At 36.1% G+C, this 12617-nt stretch overlaps 1 protein-coding gene across 1 annotated transcript; it reads left to right on the top strand.

The window, feature by feature from the left end:
- The first annotated feature begins 533 nt into the window (after window positions 1-533).
- Window positions 534-12061, top strand: LOC135072696 (O-acyltransferase like protein-like). Its single transcript, XM_063966705.1, has 13 exons — window positions 534-801; window positions 2302-2638; window positions 2928-3119; window positions 4987-5066; window positions 5274-5473; window positions 6098-6212; window positions 6451-6665; window positions 7269-7462; window positions 8072-8210; window positions 9141-9327; window positions 9733-9875; window positions 10851-10959; window positions 11477-12061. Exons 1-13 carry the CDS (start codon window positions 612-614, stop codon window positions 11596-11598), a joined length of 2223 nt encoding a protein of 740 aa, XP_063822775.1. The 5' UTR covers window positions 534-611; the 3' UTR covers window positions 11599-12061.
- The last annotated feature ends 556 nt before the right edge of the window (window positions 12062-12617 follow it).

The raw sequence follows: 12617 nt of genomic DNA, 5'->3' as shown, positions 1-12617 counted from the left end.
TTTATGATAAAGAGAAAGAATTAATGAGGAGTCATTTGGATTTATAAACAACAATTCAGATGGTTCGTATCATTTGATTATTCTTTTTTGGGTTCTCTAAAAATAATTAAATGAAATCCGTAGGGATACTCAAGTGTTTGTTTATAACTAACTAACAGTGAGGGCTTGACAATTTATGGGTACTCCAGTTTAGTCAGGATCTATAGCTTGAACACCAAGAAAAACCCAAGCAGTGAAGGTCATGTTTGCCCCGGGGGAAAATTAAACCACATTTAAACTGTCATTGGAACTGCAACGAAATTATTTATAAGAACATAGTTCAAAGAGTTAGAGAGAGAGAGAAAGTTAAGAGTTCGAAGGTAAGGTTCTAAATTATAATTAAAATCTATACAACTGTGAAATTGTATGAAATAATCAGATGAAAATATACGGAACTTTCTACTCGGTAAAATCACACTTTGCCGCCTTTTCAAATTCCAGATAAGATTTGATTAGTTAAATTGTATATTAACCAGTAGCACTGGTTATTATAATTAAATGCAAATGTAATGAGGATAAAGGCACTGTCCTTTTTTGTGCTATTAAATAATTAATGAAATAAGTTTGGAAACATGTTTATATTTTGGAAATATACTGTAATAAGTGCACTATATGTGCTTTCAGCACACGCATATGTTGAACCAGTAACTCCTACCTCAAATAATGCATTGGATTTGAATCTCTACGAAGAAGTTATTGACTTAGAAGAATGTGACAGACAAGTGGCACACATAGTTACGAACACAGGGCTTATGATTCGATGTGAGTATTATCACAGAATAATAATAAGTACTACGTACAGAAGGTTTACTTCGCGAAGGTATTTAAAAAAATGTATGCTCAATGTCATTAACAATAATTATGGTGTAATTCAGCTTGTCTCAAGAGTCAAGCACCATTTTGTTGACAAACGTCAGTGATCGGTACTGCACCGAAGCCATAGTGATAGGGCTGACTTCAGTAAAATGATGTGTGACGTGGATGCCAAACTGCAGAAAATGGCGGAGGAAATACATGAATAAGCATGAATTATCATGAATAATATTAACCACTTATTTACTTCTCAGTATCTTCAGGCAACTTAAAAAAGTACATTCTGTGTTTTTATTATTATTTAGGCAGTTAAATACTGCACAGTATTTAATAATAATAATAAAACCGAAGACCATAGGGACTTCGAGTAAAAATAAAGAAAACGTAACAATAATAATAATAATCCTGTAGGGTGCCATCGTGCTTTTTTTGTTTTCAATGTAAACTCGCGGAGATGAACAGGCCTGGTATTATTACTAATTTTGATTAATGGAATGAGGCAATGAAACATTCGTGATTGAATTTATTTCCTCCAACCTACTGTCCACTGCTGGATTTTCACAATAAAGGTTCGACCAAATCAACGCGTGCGATGGCGATAGCTATCTAGTCGACCTTCATTCACCAGGTAAATTAGATGATCTAAGATCTGTTATAGTATGATCGAAAGCTGAAGAAGCTGTGTCGAAACAGTTTTTACATATTTTTTGTGGATAAGAAACAATCCAAATTATAAAAAGTTCAAAGGCTATCTCAATTGATTTCTATTGTAGACATTAAAACACGTAGCAAGCATATCATCACGTTTACCTAATTATTGATAATAAATCAACATCTGATAAGATAATTTAGGTACGTAGGTAAGTACTCAAAATAAGTGTGAGAAAACATTAGGTATCCATTTTTTAAATTGGTCCGAGATAGAATAAATTGTACATACTTAGCTACCTACTTACTAATTCGTTACTTCGTTGACAGAAACTGAACTTACGTAAATAAGCTTGGGTTGTAGCGACTTCACTTAGAACCATAGTAAAAACTATGTATATGAGATGTTAAAGCCTTTGACATGCCTCAATCAACCAAATCCGTTAGCTCTTATGTGGTTCATTTGCAAGACTCTGGAATTCGGGGTTCAACACTCAGGACAACAGAGTACAACACACTTATGTATTTTCATAGTCTAATTCTAGTGCCATTAATGTAAATTGGCATGATCTATTGGACCAAGAATTAAATAGATTTCCGTGCTTCTGAGGCCACCTTAGATCGTCAGTTCGATTGAGCTACGTCACACGCCTATTGCCGTTCACTACTTTTAGCAGACACAAGGTTTTCACTTGAATTGTTGCAAGTCACACGATCACATAGAAATACCATTTTATTAACATAGAAGAAGTACCTAGTCCAGTTATCCGATCTCGTTTAATAATCAACTTCTTTTTTCAGTTATCGATGCCAGCTTCAGATTCCCTCCTCGCAGCATCCTCAAGGGCAACACCAGAGACACCGGAAACTATTTCCAATGTCTCGACATCAAACACCAGACCGAGGACATGGAGATCATAGGAAAATACTCCGTTGTCCAAATCCCATTGCAACAAGATTTCGAATGGCCATCTCTGCCAGAACTACCTTCTTTACCCGACTTACCTGAGATAACCTGGCCTATAATTCCGAATCCGAATGCTACTTACTTCAATGATGATCAGCTATTGGGTTTGAATATCTTTGAACGAGCAAGGCAAGGCGCGCAATTGATGCTGGGAAGTAACACCGTAAGAAGGTTCGTAAGGTTTTAAAGTTTGCTTCATTGATTCACTTCCTCAAAGCTTAAGGGTTATCGACGTAAATACAGTTACAGGCAAGTCAACAAAAGACGACATAATATCTATTTATTTCCAATATTTTGTGAATTTGCAGTTCAGATAAATTAGTCATTTTATGATGGGTACTATGAGTTGCTGGTATGTACTACATAATCGACTCGTTTAGTAAAAAAGGAAACTTTTATCTCTTGAGTATGATAAAAATACATATATTCTTTTATTGAACAGTTTTCGTTTATGTTTCAGCGAGGAGTCAGAGTCAGTAAGTCCTCTAGCTGGTATGCAGTTTGAGTTGGCTTTTTGCATCCCAAAGGTCTGCCCCATGAAATATGCTTTGGATGTCCTGACTTCAAACGTTACAGCAAGTTTGGTTGTTAACGAAGCATTCGTCCGACTTTCCAATGACAAAACTTGGGTTGCCGCTGACTACGTCGCAGTGTAAGTTTAGAAAGAAAGAAAGAAAAGATACTTGTTTGATACAAAAAAAAACGATAAAAATCAACACAAAGAGTAAAATTAATAAAACATAATAATAGAAATAAAACATAACAATAGAAATAAAATATAATAATAAAAATAAAACTTAATTTAGAAATCAAAACATTGATAGCTTTAAGCTGATAAAGCCCACAGAGGTCAAAATAAAAAAGTAGTTCTAGGTCGTCGTTTTCGGAAATATGCTTTTTGAATGATAGATTTGACAGATTACTAAGGAAACTCCGTAGAGAGAAATTTTGGTCAGTAGATGTGGAATCTTTGAAAAAATATTATGCAATTAAAATGATGATGATGTAGTAATTATCACTTTAGTATTTGGAACCGATACAGTGGAATTTAATGTAAATAAATGGCCTAAAAGCAAATGTTTTTGTTTTGGAAAAATTAACAGATCGTATCTCAATCTATTGAGATAATAATTATAACACGTACATTTTTCAATCAGGTGTACATTACATTTTTCGTAGTCTGTGCATTATCACTGAAATATGCACGTTTTACTTTCGATAATTTGGACAGAACCAAATTGATAAGCACCTGCGCGTTACAAGCATCATCTGCAGACATTAATTTATCGACAGCTTAAAAAAGGCTTAAAGTATCAACTTGGATTTCAAAGAATTATATTTTCCGGTCTTTTTGATTAGATAACAAATTGAAATCGATGTTATGAATAACTGTTTTCACGTTGCTTTTTTGTTTTTGTTTCAAAATATTTATGACTAGCTGACCCGGCGAACTTCGTACCGCCTTAGCGTAGAGATTTTCTTTATATTTTTTTCCGTAAAAACCTTGTACAGAGTATTAGAAAACTACAAAAAAAAAATCAGCCAAATCGGTCAAGCCGTTTTCATGTTATGTCGTGACAACGGAAAACGGGTTTCATTTTTATAATATACTAGCTGACCCGGCGAACTTCGTACCGCCTTAGTGTAGAGATTTTCTTTATATTTTTTTCCGTAAAAACCCTGTACAGAGTATTAGAAAACTACAAAAAAAAAAATCAGCCAAATCGGTCAAGCCGTTTTCATGTTATGTCGTGACAACGGAAAACGGGTTTCATTTTTATATATATAGATAGATAGATAATACTGAAGATGGCCACGGCCACGATTATAACTAATATTCGCATAAGAAGGCCAAATCAAAGCGAAATAAAAAAGGAAAAAGAAAAAAAAATAGTAAAAGTAAAAACACTTTCCCCCTTATTAATAAAATGTTACACCTAGGATGAATGACATTGCCATAGTAAATGACAATTTAAGCCAGTGTTCAACTAGGGTGTACTTAACTTAATTATTAATAAGGGGGCGATGGTTTTAAGGATTGAAACCATCATTTTTTTTTTAATTTGGTTGAACCCATTTCCATGAGAAAGAGAGGATTAGGACTTCTATTATCATTATTATTCCACATAAATAAATGTTTAAATACAAACTGACATGAATACTTTTTTGTTCTTGGAATCAATCTCAAAACTGAAAATGCAAACCACACTATTATTAGTTCAAATGTTTAGTAGAGATAAATATTTTCATTATTAAAATTATCAAAAAGAACAATTACTAAAAATAAAGACCATAAAAATGAAGGTCTAATAGTTGTTTATTTTTAAGAATAGTAATTCATAAAAATTAGGTTGATTGATGTTAATCCGTAGATCAAACTTATCGTTTAATTCTGGGTTAAGATAATTTGGATTAACGAAATGTTGGGCAATTGGTTTTACCTAAATCCACCATTCATGAGTCTTTAGGCCTTTGTAATTATGTTATTATTGTTTACAATCGGTTTTCCTTTGTTACAGTGTTTTGTTTTCCATCGTTGGTTGCATTACTGTGCTCTCTACTATGTATGATATTAGACATACAATAATCCTCAAGCGAGGTAAAGTCATTAAGTATAACATTATGAATGCATTTATCAATATGAAGCAGTAGGTATTTTGCAAAATAATGACTAATTTCAATTTTTTACTTGAGTTGTCTCTATACCATCAAATAGTTTTTTTGAGTGTTTTTCAAATTTAATACTCTCAAATTCAACTTAAGTCTTTTAAAATTGTATCCATAACTGTTACAATTTTATTTACAGATCCAAAGAAAGCCAACAAAATGTGCACAACGTTTTCTCTATACACAAACACAAATAATTTCTTCATCTTCCCTTCAAATCCCAACGCGATTACTTGTTTGGACGGCATAAGATCTTTCGCCATGATGTGGGTCATCGTGGGTCACACTTTTGTCACACAACTGTCATACATTCCGGAGAATCCTTTAGACATTGTTGAAGTGAGTATACGTTGTTTCATAGTTATAAAGTGAGGCCCGGTTTCAACTAAATTGTAGAAGAGAGGTTATTCAAACAATATACCCTCTCCACTTTGGTGAAAACCGTATACAGGGTGTCCCAGAATGGGTGAATCAAACTGCTAGGGAGGGTAGCTCTACTAATGTACTATCCCTAAAAAATATGAAAAAAAAAATTGAGTTCGGATTTTTTTTTTAAATAAAGTGCTCTATACTCGAAATGTAGTCATTATTTTCAAAAGTTTGTTTACAGATAAACGAAACGATCATGAGTAAGAAAAAAGTACAAATAAACTCCAAACGCAGCAATTATAGCCAGATACTTAAGTTACTTAGGCAAAGCTGGTTTATTTTCACTTTTTCAAAAAAAAAAAATTTTTTGTGTCCTTATGCGCTTTATTATTTTTTTTTCATAATTTTTAGGGATAGTACATTAGTAGAGCTATCTCCCCTAGCAGTTTGAATAACCCATTCTGGGACACCCTGTATAAGTAAATGAGTTTTTGCGTTCATTGGTAAGGTAATAAGTAGTATCAATTTAGTTTAATTTGGAATCATATTTCCGTTACTTTCTTCACTAACTCACTAATTTTGAAATCTTTCTAGTTTATCAGATCTTTCTGGAACCTTTGGATCACCAGTGCAACAATCACAGTGGATACCTTCTTCATGATTAGCGGACTTCTTGTCGTCTATACAACAGCTGCTAAAGTGTCAAGAAGTAGGTAACATTTCATTTTCTATTTTTCCAAACCACTCCAACCCGTCTGGGCAGCGGGGGGAGTGTAAATGAGTGTATGGCAAATGCTCCATTATCTGGTAAATTAGAGAGGGTCGTATTTCCGCAGTAGAGATCAAATGATCTGATGATCATTCTACCTAAAAGAAACTAGGATCTGATACTTAGAATTAATGAAAACCAACTACGTTTTACGACTGCTAACTATTTTTTTTCCCAGTGTCCCTGATCAGAAAGCTCCATCTGTTCTACCTGCACCGCCTTCTCCGAATGTGGCCGATTCTAGCAGCAATGGTTTTGATCCAAGCTTCGTTTCTTCATAGAACTACCGATGGCCCGTACTGGGACGTGGTAGCGAAGAACGTGAATGATTGCAGGGTGTATTGGTGGAGCACTTTGCTTTTCGTTCAGAATTGGGTCAATCCTATGAACATGGTGAGTTTTACAATGGATGGATGGTCATGTTTATTAAGAAAATCTGTTAAACTTATGTACTTGTAATATTGTGCTTTCTTTTTGAAAGAAGTATAACGTGACAGCACCATAAGAATTCCTGAAACAGTAGTTCCTGTTGAATATTCCATACTCGTAGCTTCCTAAATAATATTTGTGACCAAAGTCTTTCTCTTTCTTTAATAACCTCAACCTCAACGTTGATCATGTCCTAAGTTATAACTTTGATCTGCCAAGACATGACTATACTTCCATACCTACTATAGCTGACCGACGTCATCATCATCAACATCATCATCATCTCAGCCATTGGACGTCCACTGCTGAACATAGGCCTCCCCCAATGCTTTCCATGTTACTCGGTTGGTAGCGACCTGCTTCCAGCGCTTTCCTGCTACCTTTATGATGTCGTCGGTCCACGTTCGGATGGACGTCCCACGCTGCGTTTTCCGGTACGTGGCCTCCACTCCAGAACCTTGCTGCCCCATCGGCCGTCAGTTCTGCGTACTATGTGCCCTGCCCATTGCCACTTCAGCTTGCTAATCCGACCGACTTCACTACCCTAATAATAACAAAACCTTCCAGTGCCTCTCCCACACATGGTACCTAGCCATCGACATGCAACTGCACGTTGCGTCTCCTCTCGTTCTCTTCTGGATACTAGGACAGCGGTCCCGCATAGCCTGGAGTGCACTGATAGCAGCGCTCGCAGTAGCTTTATCTGGAACTACAGCGTACAACTTTGTCAACAACTTCCAGTCCGCCGTGGTGTCTTTAGCGTAAGTTGAAACATATTTTATTACTAGCTTTCCGCCCGCGGCTTCGCCCGCGTGGAATTTTGTCTGTCACAGAAAAACTTTATCACAGTTTCAAAAACCGGGATAAAACTATTCTATGCCAAAATTCATCAAATTCGGTTCAATGGTTTAGGCGTGAAAGCAAGACGGACAGGCAGAGTTACTTTCGCATTTATAATATTAGTACTGTAATAAGTATAGATTGTATAGATAGATGATAGTCCATTGTTCGATGTAGGAATGCGACAAAGTCAAACCCCTCGATTTTTTTCATCCAGCAGCTACCTTTTTTGAGGCCCTGGGATCGCAACATATTTAAATCTTAAAATTAATCACTTTTTTAGAACTGAAATAAGATAGTATTATTTTATTAACATACCAAGCTGTATTTTTGGTAAGTATAGGTAATTTGTTATTGAATTTGATGTATGATGTGCAAGGTTATAGATAATCCTCAAATCGAAGTGATGAAGGTCTTCAGACAGTAAACATAGTAAAAAGTCTCTGTCTTTATTTTCTTAGTTTATTATGTATTTTATTGTCATGTTTTAAAGTCCCAGTTGTAATTTCAATTTACTTATTTCATTACAGACGTACTCCCGAAGACCAGCAACAATTTCTGAAGTATTACTACGTCCAGACCCTTAACCGGATTTCGCCGTTCATCATCGGACTGATGATTGGGTACATTCTCCACCTCTACCGCGGCAAGACTGTCAGAATGCACTGGGTAAGTAAAACACTGCTATTCCATATCAAGGTGCCACCTGCAACTGCTGACAGCACATGTATCCGCTGCATATAGTCCATTTAGCTAGCTTCCCATTTTGAGACATCCCCGTTCTGCGAACTCCACGTTGTTTGAGATATCCTCATTTTGAGTAGTCCACTTTTTGAGAAATCCCCAGTGCTCCGATAAGCTTGAAACGTTTTTATTTTTGCATACGTTTTGCATCGTCCACGACTTGATTACATACGTGACGCTTTGTAAATTCGTGACTTAATATCTATTTCTAAGATATTAATTGTTTTTGAATATTAGGGTTTACAATAGAAATGATAACGCTATCGTTATCAAAAATTTTAGTATCAATGTCATTATCAATGATCTAATCTTAATTAGTTTATTGTTTATTTTAATAAATCACGGAGGCATTATTTTTATCTGTCGTAGAACTTACTTTTTACGTTATTGTTTACATTTACAATAGTTTTAAAATTATTTTACTGGTTCTTTGTGTAGCTAAACTAAACAAAATACGTAGAACGTAGCTAACTTGTGCACATTTTTGTAGGTATTGCCGCTAGCTAAATGCAAGTTAGAACAACTGTTTGCTACCATTAATCGCAACGACTTATGAATGGATTCAATTGCAGCCTAACACCTTAATTAACGTTATATCAAAAATACCATGGCATCGCATGGGCCAAGTCGCTAAAAGACGCGATGTGCCATCTACTATAAATGCATATTTTATCACAAATTAAGCGTTTAAGCAATTTTATGGCCTAACATTTCACTCAGTCAGTATGTTTCTATGTTGTTTATCCAGGAAAAACTGTAATAATAATCCTAGACTTTTCTTTATCATGATCAAGCTAACGAGATGTTAATACGTCCTATAGATAATAATATTCTAAGAAGATATTTTCTTTTCAGCTATTCGCAATACTAGGATGGCTCATAGCTTTTGTGGCATCATTTTTGGTCATGTTCGCTACTTACTTCAACATCCAGCCCGACTGGGACAACCAACTGGCTGACAACTTCATCAACTCCTCGATAAGACCGGTCTGGGCTGCGTGCATCGCCTGGATTGTGTTTGCGTGCCACCATGGCTATGGAGGTAAGTTTTTATCATAAAAATCTACTTTATAGGGATCTTTACATGACAGGAACAGAAAGTCACGGATTCTTAGGATTTGGAAGCCATTTTATACTATATACTTTTTTACAAAGTGTCAAGTTTTTACGTGGTGCTTGTAGTACACACAGGTTCAAGTTGATAAGAACTGAAACCCGAACCTTTAGCACAATAAATACACCTTTAGTTAGACTGTACATTTATGTACCTACATCTTTACTTTATCTTTAGTTTTAGGAAAATTTTATCCCACCAAATAGCTCGCATTGTGAAAAAGTTGTCAGATCAAGCCAAAAATAAACAAATTATACACCTTAGTCCTTGGGGGAGACCTTTTTCTAGCAATGGACGTTCGTCGAACCTTCCATTACCTTTTTCTGATTTCAGGTCCTATCAACTGGATATTATCGATCCACGTATTCAAGATCCTCGGCCGCCTGTCATACGCGATGTACATCATCCACTACCAGCTCATCTTCTTGATTAATGCGACTACTCTTCAACCCATTTACTTCGCTGTGAATTTATCTGTAAGTTCACCATAATTTTTTTTTTCCAAAAATCTTATTAGTAATTTGTTATTACACAAATTACAAATACTCCCGTTAGCCCCTCGTACTAAGCTAAATATGCTTGTATCACGAGTGAGCTCACCACAATAGTCGAGCGGCGGCGGGGACTGAACCCGCGTTCCCCGGATTACGAGTCGGCCAGTCCGACCCCTTCACCGTTCGGCTATTGTGGCTTCGGCTTTCTTTAATGAGATAAAAGTTTAATACATTAATTCATTTAGTAAGTGCATACATACAAAACCTTGGACAAACTTGACCTTCATTGGTTGGGTTTTTGTGGCGGTCAAGCTGTAGATCCTGGCTACACAGGAGTTGCAGTGGGAACGAGAGGTGGGAATAGTCCCGTGCATACCTAAGTATATGTATAGCTACAGAATTCTGGGCGGCGTTATACATTTGCCATCCGGCGATCCTTTGCTCGTTTGTGTCCCATAATAAAAAATACAAAGAAGTGTATGTAAGATGTTGTATTTATTTAGTAAGCAGCCAAGGAGAGAATTCGACCAAATACTGTGTTTGAGAGTCACCAGTCAGATCCCTGTGACAGCTGAAAATTTTTGATGAACAGCTGACCTTTAACACAAGCATAAGCTGGAGCACTTTTTGAAAACTTTTGTACCTTGACATGAATAAATTGAAAAAGAGGCTGAGAAAGGAGACTGAGTTTCTTCCGCTACACCAGCCCATATCGGGCTGAAATTTGGCATGCAGGTAGATGCTATGACGTAGGCATCCGCTAAGAAAGGATTTTACGAAACTCCACCCCTAAAGGAGTAAAACGGGATCCACGCGTACGAAGTCGCGGGCGGCCGCTAGTTTGATATAATTTGATAAAAATTATCCAAATGTTAGTACTAATGTAGTTTATTGCATGTTGATAATTAAAGTGTTGTTTGATTTTATTTTCATAGAAAATCTTATCTTTCCTTCCAGATGTATAGATTCCTGATCGACTTCTCTCTAGCAGCGATCGGAGCCTTCCTTCTGACCATCACGATAGACTTCCCTTGCTCCAATATGATCAAGATGCTCCTTGGAGGAGGTAAGCCATCTTTATTCTTTCATTTGATATTTTCAGTATGTTTCGTTTGATATTTTTAGTATGTTTCGTTACTATTGTTAGCTACTTACTCTCCTTACTACTAAGTTACTACTCTCCTCTCAATACTGTCGACCATTCAGTTTCCCGTATTTACGATCTTTTTGCTATACTCAACACATCCAGTTTTATTTACCTTTGAATTAAACGATTCAGCACTGAAAATGGCAAAGATTAATCTGCCAAAATGCCAATCGTTTAAAGAAAGATACTATAGTTTGTCCTAGCATGTCACGTATAAGAATAAAGTTAGATGACGAGGGATTTGCCTTCATATCGGGACACTTGCGCGAAAGACTTGGCGAAGAAGAATTAATGTCTTTCACGCTAGTGTCTTTCGCGCAAGTGTACCAGAACCATTTTCCTTCCATTACAACTTGATTACGATTTAAATGTTGTATGATCGTTTTTATGGTTCAGCTAACATTATTTAATTAAATCGTTTATCAATGTTTTCCAGGACCAAGACCACCGCCTAAAGAAGTACCCACCATCCCAAAGGAACCCGAAATGGCATTCAAAGCTGTCTCCGTAGTTGAGAATTCATATCCAGATGACGACCTGAAGAAAACGAGAATATGAAAATACATTTTAAGAATCGACTGAAATAATTTAATACTGAAATAAATTTTAAGAATCACTAACTACACTGAACGACTGAACTTTGTAAATTAAATAATTCTGAATTCAAGTATTGACATAAATTGAATGCATGATTGACATAAATTATGTTAAATACTTTCGTACCGGAAAACGCAGCGTGTGACGTCCACCTACAAGGTGGACCGACGACATCGTAAAGGTAGTGGGGAAGCGCTGGACGCAGGCCGTTACCAATCGATCAACATGGAAAGCATTGGAGGAGGCCTATGTTCAGCAGTGGACGTCCTATGGCTGAACAATGATGATGTTAAATAGGTAGATTGCAATAATAGCAATTCAGGATTTATCAAAATGTAAATATTTTATAAGTTTATGGGTAATAGGCATATAATATTAATTATAAGAACTCAAAATGTAAATAAATATGTAAGTATTAACTAAATGTATTTTTAGGGTTCCGTACCCAAAGGGTGAAACGGGACCCTATTGCTTCGTCCTTACCTGGCTATATCTCATGAACCGTGACAGCAAGACAGTTGAAGTTTTCGCAGATTATGTATTTCTGTTGCCGCCATTTAACAACAAATAGTAAAATAGAATAAAATAAATATTTCCTCCCATATAACAAACGGGATTTCTTGCTGATTTTTGTTCGATATTAATAACGAACATAGGTAGACGCTTGAAATAAATATTAACAACAAAATTGTCGTACGGAATCCTTCGTACGTGAGTCCGACACGCTCTATGAATATTAATTTTAATTTTATTGGCGCAAGTACACTATGAAATTTGCCGCGACGTTATAGTGTGAACACAATCTGGGTTAGGTACTTTCCTGCTTCCCCATACCTACTTCAGTGCGTCACCTATACTTCTCAGTGTGCGATATCGCACTTCATCTCGGTATATTACCCGCATAGCATAGTATGCTTGGGCCATCTTGCGGTTCTCTTTAGCATTCAACTAAGCAACCGACCAAAAATATGTCGCGATAG

This window comes from Ostrinia nubilalis, chromosome 6 (genome assembly GCF_963855985.1).
Source record: "Ostrinia nubilalis chromosome 6, ilOstNubi1.1, whole genome shotgun sequence".
Classification (NCBI taxonomy): domain Eukaryota; kingdom Metazoa; phylum Arthropoda; class Insecta; order Lepidoptera; family Crambidae; genus Ostrinia; species Ostrinia nubilalis.
The sequence above is the reverse complement of the archived record's forward strand: the minus strand, read 5'-3'. Positions and strand labels throughout refer to the sequence as shown.

Excerpts from the sequence above, each read along its gene's own strand:
- LOC135072696 (XM_063966705.1), top strand. The coding sequence starts at position 612 with ATGTTTATATTTTGGAAATATACTGTAATAAGTGCACTATATGTGCTT. Across the intron at positions 3,120-4,986 it reads GCCGCTGACTACGTCGCAGT|TGTTTTGTTTTCCATCGTTG; the intron begins GTAAGTTTAGAA and ends CCTTTGTTACAG. Across the intron at positions 8,211-9,140 it reads AGACTGTCAGAATGCACTGG|CTATTCGCAATACTAGGATG; the intron begins GTAAGTAAAACA and ends TTTTCTTTTCAG.